General features: G+C 41.1%; 2 protein-coding genes across 2 annotated transcripts; both read left to right on the plus strand.

Annotated features, from left to right (window-relative positions):
* Positions 1-1,123: 1,123 nt before the first annotated feature.
* Positions 1,124-3,621, plus strand: armt1 (acidic residue methyltransferase 1). The gene is made up of 5 exons (XM_072442985.1): positions 1,124-1,292; positions 1,657-1,762; positions 1,860-2,101; positions 2,172-2,337; positions 2,409-3,621. Exons 1-5 carry the CDS (start codon positions 1,237-1,239, stop codon positions 3,174-3,176), a joined length of 1,338 nt encoding a protein of 445 aa, XP_072299086.1. The 5' UTR covers positions 1,124-1,236; the 3' UTR covers positions 3,177-3,621.
* Positions 3,622-4,919: 1,298 nt separating this feature from the next.
* Positions 4,920-18,638, plus strand: esr1 (estrogen receptor 1). Its single transcript, XM_072443011.1, has 9 exons — positions 4,920-5,418; positions 6,317-6,543; positions 7,274-7,390; positions 7,816-7,991; positions 8,383-8,536; positions 11,768-11,906; positions 12,973-13,106; positions 14,799-14,982; positions 15,552-18,638. Exons 1-9 carry the CDS (start codon positions 4,991-4,993, stop codon positions 15,802-15,804), a joined length of 1,812 nt encoding a protein of 603 aa, XP_072299112.1. The 5' UTR covers positions 4,920-4,990; the 3' UTR covers positions 15,805-18,638.
* The last annotated feature ends 6 nt before the right edge of the window (positions 18,639-18,644 follow it).

Here is an 18,644-nt window from a genome sequence, read left to right on the forward strand (position 1 = left end):
ACAAAAAAAAAGTTTGGACTCCCCTGCAAAATAGGCATCATCATTATCTGTAGCCTATTCCTCATTGCCATTGACTGTAGGATTAATACTAATATAAAATAAATAATATATTCAAGTAAATATATTATGTAAAGTTGACTTTAAACTTAAATTTTCTTTCATACTTGTGTGTATAACATTTGGGGGCCTCCTTGCAATGCCTTCGAGGGCCCCCAGGGGTTCCCGGATCCCACTTTGGGAAACACTGGCCCAGATCACGCCTTTTCAAATTAAATAAGGTCACATACATTAGTTCAACACATCAGCTTGAGACAATATGCAATAATTTAAGAATGGTCAAGGAAGGCCTGCTGTAATTCAGGAAGGTCAAAAAGTCCACAGTTTGGAGCCACACCTGTTTAAACAGCCCGTGTCCGTTAACCGTAGCCCTCCCCCAGTCTGGCTGTTTTGAAACCGGAGTGGTGAGTCACCGCTCTGTCGGTAGAAAAACAGTCGGCTGTGGAGTCAGGGGGAGGGGGAGCGGGCTGGGGGCACCGGAGGTGGACGCAGCTGGACACCCAGTAAGCTCCTACATCCTGAACACTGTTCCCGCCTTTTAACAAACAACAATCAAAAATACTCAAATTATTGGAACCAAAAGACCTGAGGCTGGCATAATCTTCTAACAGCTTCATGGTAGTCAAGTCATGGCGCTTGGTATAGGCCCGATATCATGGCCTGTGCGCTATGGCGTTAACTACGGCTTGGAAGTTAAACATAGGATTTTTTTCCAGACAATAAAAGAAGGCCTGTCGGCTATTATGTTCTATTTTAGCCTCCACTAACATTCCAGGGAAACTCTGCAGCCTCCCTTTTGGAGCCCCCCGCCCTGCCCCCATCCCGCTGAGCACGTTTCCATAAGAATGGTTACCCCAAACGACGCCATGCAGGCTGGATCCCCCCTGCATCCATCCATGTCTGCGTCCCGTTAGTCGGGCAACAGGGGGCCAGACCAAAGCCGGCGCGCAAACAGCACGCACCACCGACAACTGTTGTTCTGAGCGCAGCCACTAGCTGGCACTGTCGCACTGGAGGACGTAGCGTTAACCGCACAGCAAAACACGTTAAAACGACGTACAATTCTAATTTGAGATTGACTGCCGCTTGTAAATAGTTTTAGTCCAGAATAAGATAACACATTTGGTGTGAGCCTGCGCTGTTAATAAAGTTGTTTTGAATGCTCTCACTGTGTTAAAGATGGCGTCGGCTAAATCTGATCACGGAGGGGCTCCACTGTCAGCAAAAGTGGTCGGGTATGTTTACAGATGCTTTGAATAAATGCCTCAGTTTCAAATGTCAAATAACTGATCCACGGCAAAAAGAGTTGAGCAATTTTATATCAACGCGTCTCAAATACATGTAATGGACCGGAATGAGAGCTGTGTTAGCCACATGCTAACATCACCCGAGTGAAGTTTTGAGTAAGAAAAAGACCATTAACCTTTATTTCTACTTCAAAATACACCGTTTAGTGCTAACCTGTTTGTGAAATACACATATTAAAGCTTACATGATATGTCTATAATTCAAGAGATATTAGCTACTCGTGCTTTGGGGGCTTTTTGCTGCACCTGCTGCTGTGTTAAAGAATAATAATAATACAAACATCCTCTGCAGGTCGTTTGCTTATCTGACCATAAAGGACAGAATGCCCACCATCATCACCAAAGTAATAGACACAATTCACCGCAACAAGAACAAGTTTTTTGAAGAATACGGTGAGGTAATATGCTCTATCATTAAATCAACACTTTTGTGACAGCCAGAAAAAGCACATGATGGAGATGTGACTGTCTGTATTTCGTCTTGATTCAATACAGGACGGCATTGAGGCTGAAAAGAAGGCAATATCTCTCCTGTCGAAACTAAGGAACGAGGTCCAAACTGACAAGCCTGTACTGGAGCTTACGGATGGCCTGAGAGACGTGGATGAATGGAACCAGCTCTTACAGAGACATCAGACTGTTCAGGGAGGGAAGGAGGCTGTGAGCTGGTTCAAGTCCCCCTGGCTTTATGTTGAATGTTACATGTATCGGAGAATACAAGAGGCCATTTGGCTCAAGTAAGACACATTTAACTATGTCGGCAATATTCATAGGACTTCTTCACATTGCACTGCCTTTTCCTTACAGTCCTCCCATAAACGAGTTTGATGTTTTTAATGAGGGGAAAACTCAGAGTTTCTTTGAGTCTCAGCAAGCTGCGATCGCTTTGTGTACGTATCTGGAAACGCTTAAGAAGGATCAAGACGGACTTTCCAAAAATCAATTATTTGATCATTTCATCAAGCTACTACAGGTCTGTAAACATTTTATGGTTCTTGTCATCCCTTTTCTCATTATGCCTCTGTAATAATATGTATTTTTTAGGTGTCTCTCTGGGGGAACAAGTGTGACCTCTCCATCTCTGCAGGCCTGCAGAACTCACAAAAGGACAGTCCTATTGAAGCCCTCCCGAACCTGAAACCCTTGATCTTGGTGGATGATTCTCACATGGTATGGGCGGCTTTGACATCCTCCAAAAGCACCCCAGTTTCTGGAAGAAGAGTTGACATTGTTCTAGACAATGCTGGTTTTGAATTGGTTACTGATTTGGTGCTGGCTGATTTCCTGGTCTCGTCTAGTTTGGCCGATGAGATCCATTTTCATGGGAAATCCTTCCCATGGTTTGTGTCTGATGTCACTGCTAAAGACTTTGAGTGGACCATCCGACAGACGATGGCAGCCAATCACAAGTGGATGTCTAAAAGCGGCGTTCAATGGAGGAAATACCTGAAGGAAGGAGTGTGGTCCTATCATGACCATCCGTTCTGGACACAGCCTCAGGAGTTTTGTGACATGGCGGTAGATGCTCCGGACTTGTATGCAAAACTTAAAGGAGCAGATCTGGTGTTATTTAAAGGTGATTTGAACTACAGGAAGCTAACCGGGGACAGAGACTGGGACTTCACTGTCAGCTTTGATACTGCGCTCCGAGGATTTGAACCCTCAGCTCTCTGCAGCCTGAGAACTCTAAAAGCCAATGTACAAGTGGGCCTGCAGCCAGGACAAGGGGAGAGGCTCAGCTCTCAAGAGCCAAACTGGATGACCAGTGGCAAGTACGGTGTCATACAGTTCCACATGCCTCATTTAGAATAGGGACAGAATGCGGCTTTTTGCATATGGGAAAAATAACTCTAATTGATTGTGTATAAGCAAGTATTATCTATAAGGCAGAAGACCTTGAAATGTCTATCAGTTATTGTCTTGGGGGAATTCTAAAAAGTGTTCACATTGTGTATACTTCTTACAGGCAATGGGTTGAGACTGGTTTAAGGCAATTATTAGACCAATTCTATCAGCAATTTTGATGATTAAATTCTGTATTTAATGTTAACTTAATAAATGCAGCATTAGAGACCAAGATACGTCTTTGTTTTACAAAGTTGTACTTTCTCCTGGCCACAAAGTATGTTTGCTTTGTCTTCATAGATAAAAGCTGATGTCTAGCTGTATTTTCTGTTATATCATCCAAGTTCCCACAAACCCAATATCCAATATAATGCTTGGGTCTGATCAAATAAAATTGCACGGTGAATCATTATTTTGGTTTCTTTTGTTTTGCATATGAAGTTCCACATAAACACTTATTATCCACTTTGCTATTATACTCATGCACAAACTGAGAAAACTAACTTGCACCTAGTTCACCTCATTAAGTCAAATTTCTCATATAGCTCTTCATTTTCAAACTACTACCTGTCATTCCACTTAGTGTCCTGTGGAAATGCAAAGGCAAAAAAAACACCAGGCCTAGTTGTTTTCCACTTGACCTGACATGCTCTCAAAATTGGTCTATTTGCTCAAGGAAGATGTAGCAAAGAGATGGGAAAATGAACCCGTTGCCAAAAGTGATCTGCGATGTGGGACATTTGTGGTACAGTTGATTGAAAATGTGTTCTTTTAATAATGCCATTTTTGAAGCCTTTGGTGTTTTTGATACTTCGAGTAAGCCGTGTACTCAACATTATAGCACCGAGAAATAAATACAATGAGTTAGCCGAGGAGGTCAAGTGCCCTGAAAGGTTTTTAAGCAGAACCTATTTATTGCAGTACATGCAATTTTAAGTATGACATGTCGTTTACTCACCGTCCAGTCTATTTCCTGTTAAAATGTCTTGAACAAACTCATACTTCCACAGATGCCCACAGAACCAGGTGGATTGTGTAAATGCAGGATGGTGAATGTTGACCTCTTTTCACTTGTTTGCTGTGTTATGGTGACCTGGCACATCACAAGTATCGATCTGGTTGTGTCTTTAATTTGTTTATCTTTATTTTCAACCTTGCCACTGCTCCCTTTGTGATCACTGTGCACAGCCAGATGAGAGGAGAACATCTGAGAAGTAGGCAGAGAGGGCAGCGGTGCTTTTGCCGGACAATCCATGTGTAACAGGTGGGTGATTTTCCCTATCAGCTCCTGTTTTTTAGATTTTCTGTTTCTGTTTTTGTAATGTTGCTTGTTTCCGTTATATTGCTGAGTCTCAGGTGTATCTCTAATGTGGCCACAAATAGACTGGTCACACGTCATGGGGCTGTGTGCTCTGAAGCAGCTAAATTAATTCTCTGTAACTGGACCTGTTTTTTACTGGACAACCGATCTAAGCACACAGTGTAGTTTAGAGGCTTATATATTTGCCGCTACGGAAACGTATACATACTTGTAAGAGGTGTGTTATGAGGAAAAAGGAAAAGGGTGTGAAGGCAGTTTATTTTGAGATGGTTTGAATCTGGGGGAGGTAGAGCAGCCCAGGGAAAGTGGACTCTTTTGGTGAACTATAGACAGGGCTTTGGAGCAACAGGGCTGAAGAGAGAGTGAGGGAGAGCGCGACTGGTCTCCACTGACTCCCCCTCTCCCTGAAAATGGGAGAGCCAGTCTAAATCATGTTGCTTATCAGTGGTGCTGCGCTGTGATGTTGCTCAGGCAGAGAGCTGAGGAGAGCAGGCAGCCTTACAGATCAGCGCGCAGAGCCAGGACCACCAGACCCGAACTGGAGAGCCTGTCCCCCCCACCGCACGCCCCATCCACGCGCCCCCACAGCAGCGGCATGTACCCCGAGGAGAGCAGGGGGTCCGGAGGGGTCGCCACCGTGGACTTCCTGGACGGGACGTATGACTACACAGCACCCACCCCGGCGCCCACCCTGTACAGCCACTCCAGCGCGGGGTATTTCTCGGCGGCCCTGGACGCGCACGGACCACCCTCTGACGGGAGCCTGCAGTCCCTGGGCAGTGGTCCCAACAGTCCTCTGATGTTCGTGCCCTCGAGCCCCCGACTCAGCCCCTTCATGCACCCACCCGGCCACCACTATCTGGAGAACAGCTCCTCTACCATTTACAGGTGAGTTACAGGACTTTAATGTCTAAAAGTAGTGTTTATCTGGCGAAAGATTTCACTGTCTTCCACTGTCACCCCGGTTGATGTGAATGTTTATGTGCTGAGGTTTGTACATGTCAAATATGCGTTGGCGTGCCTCATTGACCTGTTTGATATATTTGTGTTGTGTAAATAATTGTCTAAATGTTTTTGGGTCTGTTTCTGACACACTTTATCATCAGATTATATAAGAAAGAGGAGTTGTGCAAACAAAACCTCCAGTTTTTTCAGTGATAGATTATTTTTTTCTCCTCTCTTTTAATTTTTTTTAAATTTTGCACATTTTCTCCAGACTAAATTTTAAACTCGATTTAAAATTTAATTTTTCTTGCATTGTACAAATCTGGGACTCGTATTATGTCTTTATCTTTTAGTTTTTTGGCATTGGCACACTGGCACATCACAAACAGAACGTAACACACAGTATTGTTTTGTAAAGTTTATACAAAACATTAGCATTATCTCTATGGTAAGGATCAAGCTTCACCCTGGTTTCTAATTCCAGAGATTAAGGACTTTGTCAAGGACCTTGAAAGGGGAACAATACGTAATAACAACACAAGTGAACACACAGACTGTTTTTGAATTACTTAGCTGATTTAAATAGTAAATAGTTAAAGAGTTGTTTGTACGTTTTATACGACCACATACAAACCAATAGGTCTCACATGGAACAGATATTAAAGTTTGGATGCTCCGGCTCTGAGACAACTATTATCCCTCGAAACTGCCCAGTGATGATTACAATCTGTTCCCAAACATGTCCAAACCAAGAATATTAATAAAAATATTAAAGTTGAAATATGCTACATCAGAATTTGAACTGCGAAACACTGAGAACCTCTGTGCACATGTCTTTCAGGTCCGGTGTGTCGTCCACTCAGCAACTGTCGAGAGAGGAGCTCAATGGGGGAGAGGAAGCCTTCAGAGTGGGTGAATCTGGATCACGGACAGGGGGTGTACATGGAGGCTTTGAAATGGCCAAAGAGACCCGCTTCTGTGCAGTGTGCAGCGACTACGCATCCGGGTATCACTACGGGGTGTGGTCCTGCGAGGGCTGCAAGGCCTTCTTCAAGAGGAGCATCCAGGGTGGGTGTGCTGTGTTCCTCCTTTTACAGCAGCAATAAACACTTTTTATATTATTATATTATTAGGTTAATAGATCTTTAAAGTATATCTCAAAATAAGGCTGATTTAAAGTCTAAAAAATGTCATGCGTTAAAGTTCAATCACATTCTATATCACTACGCTGCGGCCATCACCATAGCAATGGGTAAACAAATGCTCAACTGTTGTGAGGGGACTACCTTAATGTAAAACACAGAAATAACTATTATTATTATATATACTATTTCAGTTTGTGGCTGTTGTATAAGCACATTAAACAACTCAGATCTGTGCATTAAGCATTTTTAACGCACTTCACAAAGGAAGAAACTGCGTTGTGTATTAAAACTGTATTTCTATTTTTTATCATTTGTTTGTTCAATACATCATCCTTTAATACATTATTCTTTAGTCTACACAGTCTGCAGCTTCCGCACAAAAAGATTGAACACAGCTGCTGAAGTTGGCTTAGTCATTTTTGTGACAACAAATTTGACGACGTTGATCCAAATGTCTCCTCATGAAAGAGCGGTCACAAACAGACCAATAGTCTCCATGGCAATGATGATGCCAAGATGCCACTTTTTAATTCTCTTCATCTCAGATCCATTTAAAACTGGAATTGCGTGTTCCTGGCTACTAAATAACCTCAATCCAAAACTGAACACAGGAATGAAGGGACAGAAAAGTAATAGGATTTCTTCCATTTTAGGTCACAATGACTATATGTGCCCAGCAACCAATCAGTGCACCATTGACAGAAATCGGAGGAAGAGCTGCCAAGCCTGTCGTCTTAGGAAGTGTTACGAAGTTGGAATGATGAAAGGAGGTGAGTCAAATCCAGAATCAGTGTCTATTCTGAATCTTTTTTGCCTATTTTGTTGCATTTAATGGTGTAGTAATTTGCTCTCTGTTGTGGAGCGTGGCCAAAGTGCATGTATACAGACACAAACCTTTAAACACACTTGACCTTGGAGTAGTTTCCTCTTAAGGAGTACTGCTTCTCATAACCCCACACCCACGTACAGTATTTGTGTTCATGCCTCTTGAATTCCACAAACAAAACTAGTTTACTTTAACCCATTAACCATACTAAAGGTTATGATTAACTTTATAAAATGAGGGGTTAGTTTGTTAAAAATGGGGGAATATCAAAACTAAAAATTGTGATGTGAGATTGTTACAAAAGTTAATCTGATATGATGTATTGTAGTGATATGTTTCACTGCATCCTTCATGTGTTCTATAATGCAGGTATTCGTAAAGACCGCGGCCGGGTTTTGCGACGTGACAAGCAAAGGATTGATCGAGATAAAAGCTCAAAAGACTCACGTCAAAAAACAGCAACTCCACAGGACAGCAAGAAGAACTTCAGCAGTAATTTGGGAGGAGGAGAAAAGTTTGCTGCTAGTGGAATGTCTCCTGACCAGGTACAGAATTACTGTCACTCACCGTGCTCTTATAGTGCGATCAGTCATTACATTAGGACCACTCTCAGAGCGCAGGAACTTGGAGGGTGGGATATTCAGTGTCAGGCAGCATTGGACACGCATGTTTTGATCTGTGTAATAAGGCCAAGGATTCAAGCAAGTTTGACCAGACATCGTTTGTAAGGTGTTCTTTGTAGACTCCAATTAAGAAACAGTGGGGAACCGGCAACATTGGAAGCAATCATGGCATGTGTATACTGGTCCAGCAGACCAGAGGCTCAAATTGGCTAATACTTGTTGTGACTGGCAGCACATGACAACACAAGCATGTGTGTGGTCTTATGTTGTACCTGATGGGTGAAACCGTATACTAACTGACTTTTCTTTGTAGGTGCTTCAGTTGCTGCAGGGAGCTGAGCCCCCAATCCTTTGCTCTCGTCAGAAGTTGAGTGGACCGTACACAGAGATCACTATGATGTCGCTGCTCACCAGCATGGCTGACAAAGAGTTGGTGCACATGATCGCCTGGGCCAAGAAACTACCAGGTTACAAAATACATTTCTATTCAATATTAACAAATTCATTGTATATCGTGTAATCCCCCATTCGTCCACGAGTGTTCTATTGGAAAAAAAACAAAGAGAGACATTTGTAGCTATCTGGCCACTGTTTTTTTGTTGTCGTATTTTCAAAACAAGATGTTTCGACTCTTATCCAAGAATCATTCTCAATCTGTTCTAGTCTGAGAACTTGGGTATTTATCCTATTCTTGGCTACGTAAACCCTGCCCATTGGGTGGAACCTCCTGATGATTGCCTGTCTTGTTTATCTATTTGTTTGCACTTTTTAAAGTTTCCCCTGAAACAAGATGCTTACTTAAAACAGAGTGATGAAGTATATTCAATTCAATGCCATGAGGAAAGTTGTAAAGAGCTGTACATAGGTGAGACTAAACAGCCACTGCAAAAAACAGCTGTATCAACACAGAAGACATGCAAGTTCAGGATTACAGAGCGCCGTGCAGTCATGAACTACCAAAGGAAAGACAGTTTATTAGAGTCCCGACCAGAGTGCAGAACACGCTGGATCACTGTTGCACAACAGTCAGAAACGCATTTCACACCGTGGCCCGTGCCGCTGTGGGTTCTATAGATCACACCATGGTTTACCTGATCACCACGTACAAACAGAGGCTGAAGCTCTCCAAACCTGTAGTGAGGACTTCTAAGAAGTGGACCAATGAGGCAGTGGAGGAGCTATGTGCGTGTTTGGACATTACAGACTTGGAGGTTTTCAGAGCTGCCACAGATTTGGATGAGTACACAGACACTGTGACATCAAACATTCGATTCTGTGAGGACAACATTATTCCATCACACACTAAAGTTACATTCAATAACGTCAAACCCTGGTTCACACCAAAACTTTGGCAGTTAAGGCAGCAGAAGGAGGCAGCGCACAGGGCCGATGACAGAGAGCGCTACATATATGCAAAGTATGGATTTAGCAGGGAGGTGTCAAGAGCAAAATCTCAGTACAAAACGCAACTGAAGTAACCTCCGGCTTCTCACCCCATGCCCAGAGTATCCCCGGATTCTGATTCTGATTCATTTTTGTAGCAAAAGATAATCCCTCTTTAAACACAAAAGAAGGTTTAAGGTTCAATTTACCGGTCGTATACAATAGTGTTTTGAAGCCATGGGGCAGGAGAAGCCCTGGCCAATCTGATGCTGATCGGGCACTCATCAGTGATGAGGGATTTCTATGGCCCATTACAGGGCTGTTAGTGTAACAAAGATTAATTTCAAAAAGATAAACAGGACAGGCTATTGGAGGTTAAACCCGGTGGGCACTGGGCAGGGCTTACTCAGAGTAGGATAACATATCAGAGTTCTCAGGCTAGAGCCGCAGATTGAGAATGACTCCAAAGAAACAGTGTCCAGATAAATACAACTGAATCTTTTTCTACAAATTGATTGTAAAATGCTATCAGCTGTTTTGTGGTATTTATTCAAACATTCTTTGTCATAAGGGAATCCCAATGTTTAAATTATATATTCCAGTGGCATTATTTTATAATCTCAAAACTAGTAGAAGTGGGCAATAACATTGATTCTTCTTCACAAAGTAGAATGTCTTAAATCCGTGCGTGGCAGCTTTTCATTGTTTTCTATTTGAGTCGTTAGGCAGCAGCAGAGCGATGTGACACACAAATGCAAAGCCATTACGGTGATGTAATTACTGTCATCACCTTTGAGAGCACCGGCCAATCTGTGGCACCCCATCGAGACAAAGTGTTGCACATCTGAGGATCAGAACACACAAATGCACACAAATACACACCAAACACACATATACATAACAGTCAAAGTCTCAAATGAATGAATCAGATCTTGAGGCATTACAACCTTGTGCGCCACTAAAAGCCCAAAAATACACAGTTTTAATTGCAACGGTCCCAAGTGGGACAATGACAGTAAATTGCAGGTAATCACATATGAATTTAGACAGCTGAGTGCGACTGATAAGACCTGCTCTTATGTGGGCACACATGTTTCTCAAGCCAGGAACAGGAACGTTTTTATTTGGGTGAGTGGGATGTCAATGCAACATCTACTGCGTCAACAGACTGCGGCTGCCCACCCTGTCTAATTATCACACGTTTATAGATGGTGCTTATCACTGCGGGGGAGACATAATTGTTGCAGTGATCCTAAACATCACCAACAAACATGTCCATAATAAATTATACTCTTTAACAAGCGCCAACCTTTATTTAAGTATATGTTTTGGAAACAATTTTCACCACACTGCATAAATGTTTTTTTTACAGAATGCTATACGTGGTATTGACAGTATACAATGCAATTATGTTGCATTGTAATTTATGTTCTCAATATGCCATATTTTATAATAGATTTTTGATTTGTTACAAGTGGTGTATCAAATGTATGTATGCATTTGAATTTGAAATCACCATAAATGAATGAGATAGAAGAATGACTTTGTACATTTATTGAGTGTCTGCTTATTATCGGGATTTTTGACGCGTTTACACTTTCACCGATTTCAACAAGTTATACCTCTTTACGATCGCTTTCAATGTCTTATTGCTGCTGTTGCTTTTGACATTTGGACATATTGTACTTTTTTTCAGTATTTGCAAAAGTAAATTGCTAATGCTAATGCTAACGCTAATTAGCGTTAGCATTGGCATCTCTGTTGCTAGGTGACGGAGGTACAGGGAGGAGGGGTTGCAGCCGGGTCACCGAGGCTCTCTCCCTTTCTCCCTGCCCAGGTCTGCGTTCAGCACGATCTTGCAATTTGTCAAGACAAACAACTATATGAGTCGCAAATTACGCAATCATCAACTGTTGAATTACTGAGCGTCGTTGCCGCAAAACGCAGCAGAAAACATTGACGGGCGGGAAGGTGGCCGCGCGAAAAGGCGAGAGCCATCATCGCCACTAGCGATAACATATTTTAGTTTTTTCTTTTTTTACCCAAGGATTTTTTGGCACAAAGACTTTATTAGACAGCAAAGTTCAGCGTGAAATGGGTATGAGAGAAGGGAGGACATGCAGCATATTGTCAGAGTCTGGATTCAAACTCACAACGCTGTGGTCGGCTGCACATGGAGCTTGGCATATGTGCTGCCGCCTTAACCACTCAACCACCGGGCAGCACTACCACAGTTTTTCATAGTAATGTCACATTCACAATTGAAAGCTGACAGTGTCACAGTCTTTCTAATGTGTTTTTTCTTGTGTGCTCAGGTTTCCTGCAGCTCTCGCTCCATGACCAGGTGCTGCTGCTGGAGAGCTCGTGGCTGGAGGTGCTGATGATCAGCCTGATCTGGAGGTCCATCCACTGTCCCGGCAAACTCATCTTCGCCCAGGACCTCATCCTGGACAGGTGCTTTGATCTGACACAGACCTCTCTCCAATGTTCAGAGTAATACATCAGCATTGTAGATTTTCCATTTCACACCTCAGTCGCCATTGTGCCATCTCAACACATCTGCCGCACTGTAAAAGACTAATTACATGTTCCCTGCAGTGAGGAGCCTCTCTACCCTGAAATATCTCATTGCCATTACGCTGCTGAGCAGGCAACTGGCACATAGATTTAATTAAAGCCGTGTGCAAAGAGTAATGGGAAAAGAAGCATGGATAGAAGGAAAAATAGGGTGGATCTCACAGTGAAGTGCAGAAAATAAAGATGCAGCGAATCTGGGGTCTGTTTTCTGGTGCAGGCACAGGCTGTTCTCTGAGGGTCACATAAACAGGTAGTATCCACTGCCTCAGAGAGAGACGGGGTGAGAGGCAGGCCACAGACAGAGCTATTAATGGCTGATGTGTCTGATGGACCATTTGATTCAGAAGTGTATTACAGAGTATTATCTGAAAAAACTGGCCTGTGTGAGTGTCCTTTCCAATTGGACATGATGACTTAAACGCTGCGGGTCAGCACGGACAAATTCGTTTGGCTCAAAACTATCTCACTGTTCTCTGCAGCCACTGGAGAGCTGCTATCACTGTTAAAGACAGTGTCAGAAAGAATTTACATTACTCCATTACCTTAAAAATATTTGACTGCTGTGCTTCCTTATGCTCCTTATTATTTGTATTCATTTATTTTAGTTTATTTGATGGGGACAGCGTAGGTTAATGAACATACATCATACACATGCTTTAAACACGCCAAATTGTAGCCATGGGCTAGTTTCAATCTGTTGTCCAATTTCACTCCAACAAACACACTCTCTTTCATACATGAACACTGGAGGTGGGTGTAGTGTCTTGCGCAAGGACACAACAGCAGTGTTCACTACCATCACCCGTGGCACCTGACATTCCAACGGTCTCCCATCCAAGTACTAACCAGGCACATCCCGGTTTAGCTCCCGAGATCTGACATGTCCTGCTGTTTAAAACAAATATACTGTACAATAATCATTCCTTCTGCTCTTACTGATCAGAGAGGAAGGAGACTGCGTGGAGGGCATGGCAGAGATCTTTGACATGCTGCTGGCCACAGCCTCCCGTTTCCGCATGCTCAAACTCAGACCAGAGGAGTTTATCTGCCTCAAAGCTATTATCTTGCTCAACTCCGGTGAGTATGTGACAGACACACTGCTGCTATAAAAAAAACTCCTCATTTTAATCTCCACAGTTTTGTTCTCAAATTAAAGTCAGTAAATAGTGAGCAGGTTGAGTCAACACCCACAGAGGTGGAGCTCAGTCACATTCATTGAACACAATGTTCTGGAAAACCTCAACTATTCCCATGACAACAGGGCGCTGTTTGTCCCGGAGGACTCATTCGGGGACCAGAGACTACCCATTTGAATTTCTTCATTTAGTGTTTTTTCCCCATCCTTTATATAATCTCTCTTCTGAACAGTTTATTAACACCACTCATAACATGTATGAACATGACGCATGTCGACATTAACATCTATCTGGAACATTCCCAATGTCTTTGAAAACTGCGGTCATAAAGCCTCTCCTAAAGAAGAGCAGTCTTGATGCCGCAGTACTGAGTCATTACCGGCCCATCTCTAATCTGCCATTTTGGGGCAAAGTCCTTGAAAAGGTTGTTTACCAACAGCTCACAGATTTCCTCTTAATAAACAACTCATTTGATGTATTTCAGTCAGGTTTTAGACCTCATCACAGCACTGAGACTGCTCTTGTCAAGGTGACAAATGACATCCGCCTGAACACTGACACGGGCAAAGCCTCAGTCTTAATTCTGTTAGATCTGAGTGCTGCTTTTGACACTGTCGATCATGGGATCCTCTTACAGAGACTAGAGGACTGGGTGGGCATCACTGGCACTGCCCTAAACTGGTTAAGGTCCTATCTGGAAGACAGGAAATACTTTATTGAAATTGGTAGCTGTGTCTCAGACCACATGACCCTGACCTGTGGAGTGCCCCAAGGGTCAGTCCTGGGTCCCCTTCTGTTCAACCTCTACATGATGCCGTTAGGTCAGCTTGCAGCAAAAATGTGTCACAATTATTATTATTAATTGTCACTATCACAATTATGCAGACGACACTCAGATCTGTGTTTCACTGTCGGCAGGTGAATATGGACCAGTGGATTCACTCTGTCACTGCATCCAACAGATCAGTTTGTGGATGCAAAACAACTTTCTCCAGCTGAACTCAGACTGAAAGACTAAAAGATTGAAATCATCGTTTTTGTCCCACAGAAACAAAGAGAAAGTGTTAGCGGTCACCTCCAGAGTCTCGCTCTAAAACCTACAAATCAAGTTAGAAATCTGGGGGTTATAATGGACTCAGACAGTCACGTCAAATCAATAACATCAGCAGCTTTTTACCATCTAAAAACATTGCTAAAAATCAAAAGTATAGTTTCTAAACCAGATTTGGAGAGACTTATCCATGCGTTTGTCTCCAGTAGATTAGACTGTGATGGCCTGCTCACTGGCCTCTCCAAACGAGCTGTAAAACAGCTGCAGTACATCCAGAACGCTGCTGCTCGGGTCCTGACTAGAACCAGGAAGTACCATCACATTCTCAGGTCTCTGTACTGCCCCCTGTGGCTCAGAAAATAGATTTTAAAGCCCATCTCGGACTCTGAGGACCTCAGGGGCCAGCCTCGTGCTGCTTGGTCACACTTATGTGTAACATCAAATTATTTATTTTTGTGTCCAAACAAAAAGTATTTAAATAATGAAATCCAGTGTAATTTCAAGCTGATTGGCAACAGTATATTGCCTAGAAAGTTTATTGTCGTACTACTTGTACCTCTGAGTTTGGCTTGTCTTAAACAGGCGCCTTCTCTTTCTGCACTGGCACAATGGAGCCTCTTCATGACGGTGCTGCAGTCCAGAGCATCCTGGACACCATCACTGATGCGCTCATCCACCACATCAGCCAATCAGGATACACCACCCAACAGCAGTCCAGACGACAGGCCCAGCTCCTGCTCCTGCTGTCCCACATCCGACACATGAGGTGAGACACACACACACACACACACACACACATAATGCAGTGTATGTACCTATAAGGACGGCTATCTTTTATTCTACAGAAAAAACTCAAAACTCAGACCTTCAGACCAGGATTAGTCATAATACCAGTAACTACAGTACGCAGTCAAACCGGGATCTATATTGCAAAGTCGAATTGGTACGTGCAACTATTTTAAGTGGCAAAACATTTAAAATCAGTCATAGACAGACTTATTAACTTCACTAGTCTTGCTAGAGGTGGGCAATATATGGACATTTAAATAATAATGTGAATGTTGAAAAATTTGAATATCCTGTATATCGTTTATAGTAAAAAAAATGCTGCTTAAAAGTGATATTTCTGCACTTTAGTGATACATTTTATTGTCATTTCACATTTGTCTGATAATTGAACTTCAGCACATTATGTTCAAAGACACATTTCTGTTGACATAATATCGTTATCGGGATATTAAAAAAACAAAAAAAAAAAAAACAAGACATTCATGTTTTGTCAATATCGCCCAGCCTTAGTCCTTGCTTCATGCAGCAGTATCTTCTTCTCTGTAGCAACAAAGGCATGGAGCATCTGTACAACATGAAGTGCAAGAACAAAGTGCCCCTTTATGACCTGCTGCTGGAGATGTTGGACGCTCACCGCCTCCATCGCCCCGTCCGGACCAACCAGGCCTGCTCCCAGGACAACAACGACCCCCATTATGGCGGCGTGAGCTCAGATCCCCGAGGACCATGCGATGGTGTGTCCTGTCCGAGTGTCTTGCAGTTTGGAGGCTCCCCGTCCAATTGCACACACATTGCATGAAGTGGTTACACAGTGAGTGTGGTTCAGAAGGGCTTTGACTATGTTTGAGGATACTGCATAAAAGCAAAAGTTGACTAATTAGTGGATAAAATGTTATTTGTGATGACCACTTGGCTAATTCACAGCCCCAATTCAAAACAACTGTCATCCACTTTGTATTCTGACAACTTTATTTAAAATCAACAAAAAGTATATTCACCTAAAGACAAATTTTGATGGTTGAATTGGGTTCGAGAATCTATAAAACAGCAGTTTAAACCTCCGGATTCACAATTTTTTGGCCCACTATTTTGGTTCAGTTAATGACAGCAAAATGATGTGACTATTCTATTGGAATACTTGAACAACATGTTCATACTTTGGATCTAATGACATAAATGTCCACTTATAAACAAATGTAAAAACATCATAGATTTAATATTTTTTCATACTTTTTCCACTTTTCTTTCAGAAAACTGAAGCCAGAGAAAATGGGGTACAGTTGTTTTTTTAAAAAAATCTTTCAGAAAACATAAGCATAAGCAAACATAAGTCTAATGTGGTGCATTTTCAGCATTTCAACATTTAGGCCCTAAGAAGTTCAATTTGTCATTTTTAGTATTCATCACTGAAAAAACAAATAAAGTACATATAAAGTACCCATCCAATGTGAAAAAAGTCACAAATTTCACATGTTTTTTCAAGAATTAATTCAATCATCAATAACAATTGTGTTACAAAAGATATATATAATATACAAAGATATTTAAAAAAGAAAAAAGGCAAGTTTTTGCGGTTCCCATTATAATCAATAGGGAAACAACCAACATTTGAAACATATGCCAGTATTGGGTTAAAAACTGATTTTATGAATAGAAATGTGGATAGTTCAGTTCAGTTTTATTAAAGTTACCTAAATTCTTTGGCAATTTTTTTCAGTCTATGTGAAATCAAAGTTTTCAAACTGGCACTTAAAGAGTTAAAGTTGTATTGATTTTTTAATTTTTTTATTTTTAGAACAGATTGATAGATATTTGGATTGAGTAAAAAAAAAGTATGAACAAATCATGTTTTTATGGAGTTTTTTAAGTGGATATTTATGTCCTTAGTTTCCTGTGTATGACTTTTTAAAAGAAGATGAATCAATACAAAAACTACTATTAAAAAAAAAAGATTTTTGTTGTATCGATACTGAAAAAGATCACATCCGTAGGGCAGAATTGGACAAATTGATTGTCTTGATTTTTATCAGAACTAGAATAAGACCATGTGATGAATGTAAAAGAAAGTATTATTATTTTGTCCATGTGTTATATATTGTTCATCCAAATATATTTACAACAAACAGTAATATTTAATTCATTTAATGCCACTGACACTAGGAAACAAACGTCCCAGACCTTATTCCAAGTGAACCATAGTAAAAATCCTGCTCTGCTACAAATAAAGAGCAGAATGAAACACAAGCGTTTAGTCCATAAAACAACAAAAGATACTATTGTAATTAACGTGACAGGCCTAATTCTGTCCTGTTTTTTTAAATATCAAAACGAGCATTGAGCATTAGTATATTAACAATATTAATCTTGTCTTCTTATTTTGAATAGGTTTGTTGTTTCTTCTACATACCAGACAATAGATAAGAAAGGATGAAGAGAGTACCTTTATGTCAAGGTAATTACAGTATTTCTTTCCTATGAAACCACAAAACTTTTGTATTGTATTGTATTGTACTGAGTCTTTTCCTTGGTATCGAAATGTTAGTTTTGTGACAATACTACATGATGTATGAGTCTGGACCGACAAAAACAAGGAGACTCTGATAAAATTTGTGATAATGTATTACATTTTGTTTCGGCTGTTGCCTCAGCTGATAGCGCTATTATACTGAATCATGATACAAGCCCAATTATTATCATGATTATGCATCTACTTTCCCCACACGGCCCTCTTATTGCTCAGCCTCAGTCACAGATGAAGCTCTCAGAAGAAGCAGCGTACGAATTGTGATATTCATTTTTTGTAATATCACAAACCCTATGGTGTCGTTATGGGTTGGTGGTCATAATTGTGTGTTTGAATCACTTGTGAAGAAATCCTCTTCCGGCTGTGGATTTTCACCCGTTTGTCAGTTTCTGGCTTAACCACAGTTATTCATTCAGCTGTTTATAATATTCATAATTATGTGTCTAATGGCTCTACAGTGCAGCTTTCCAAACAGCAGGTATTATTGTTGTATTGTCCGCAACTGTGATCTAGTGAGGCAATGAGCAGCTTATTTCTGTCCTTTTATTGCCTCTACCAAAGTGCACTTCTTCTTGGGTTTAAGGGTCTAATGGGCATTATTATAATATTTTTTTGACAATTTCAAAATAGATAATTGCACTCGAGTAAAATGAATGTGACTTTTGCATTGTTTGTAAGCTTCGTAATATTTGAGCCTTTGTGAAAATATGAAGGAAGATTAACTTTTGTATTGGTTAAGTGTCTGTAGAGCTCATAGCTTTTACCGCTGGCCACTTGTTTGCTTGACATGCCAAAATTTTACTGAATTATATTTTTATGTGTGAAATCTAAATGGCTTCAAGCTGGTTAATGAATGTACCTACAAACATTTAACAAGTAAATAACGCTTATCTGAGGAATTTTGCTTTCCATCAAAAACTGCTTGCTAAAATGAATGATGGAATAATGAATCATGAAAAATTATAATGAAATTTTATAGAGCTTTGCTTTAGTGCAGCTAAATATTAGCTTATATAGGATAATGATTTGTCACTTGGCTTGTGAATGTAAATACAACTTAACTGACCAAAAACATTTGTGCATTTAAATAAAATGTTTTGTTCTCATGAGATTTC

Source organism: Eucyclogobius newberryi, unplaced genomic scaffold (genome assembly GCF_026437365.1).
Source record: "Eucyclogobius newberryi isolate DKJ021-1_F unplaced genomic scaffold, fEucNew1.0.hap1 SCAF_1, whole genome shotgun sequence".
NCBI lineage: Eukaryota > Metazoa > Chordata > Actinopteri > Gobiiformes > Gobiidae > Eucyclogobius > Eucyclogobius newberryi.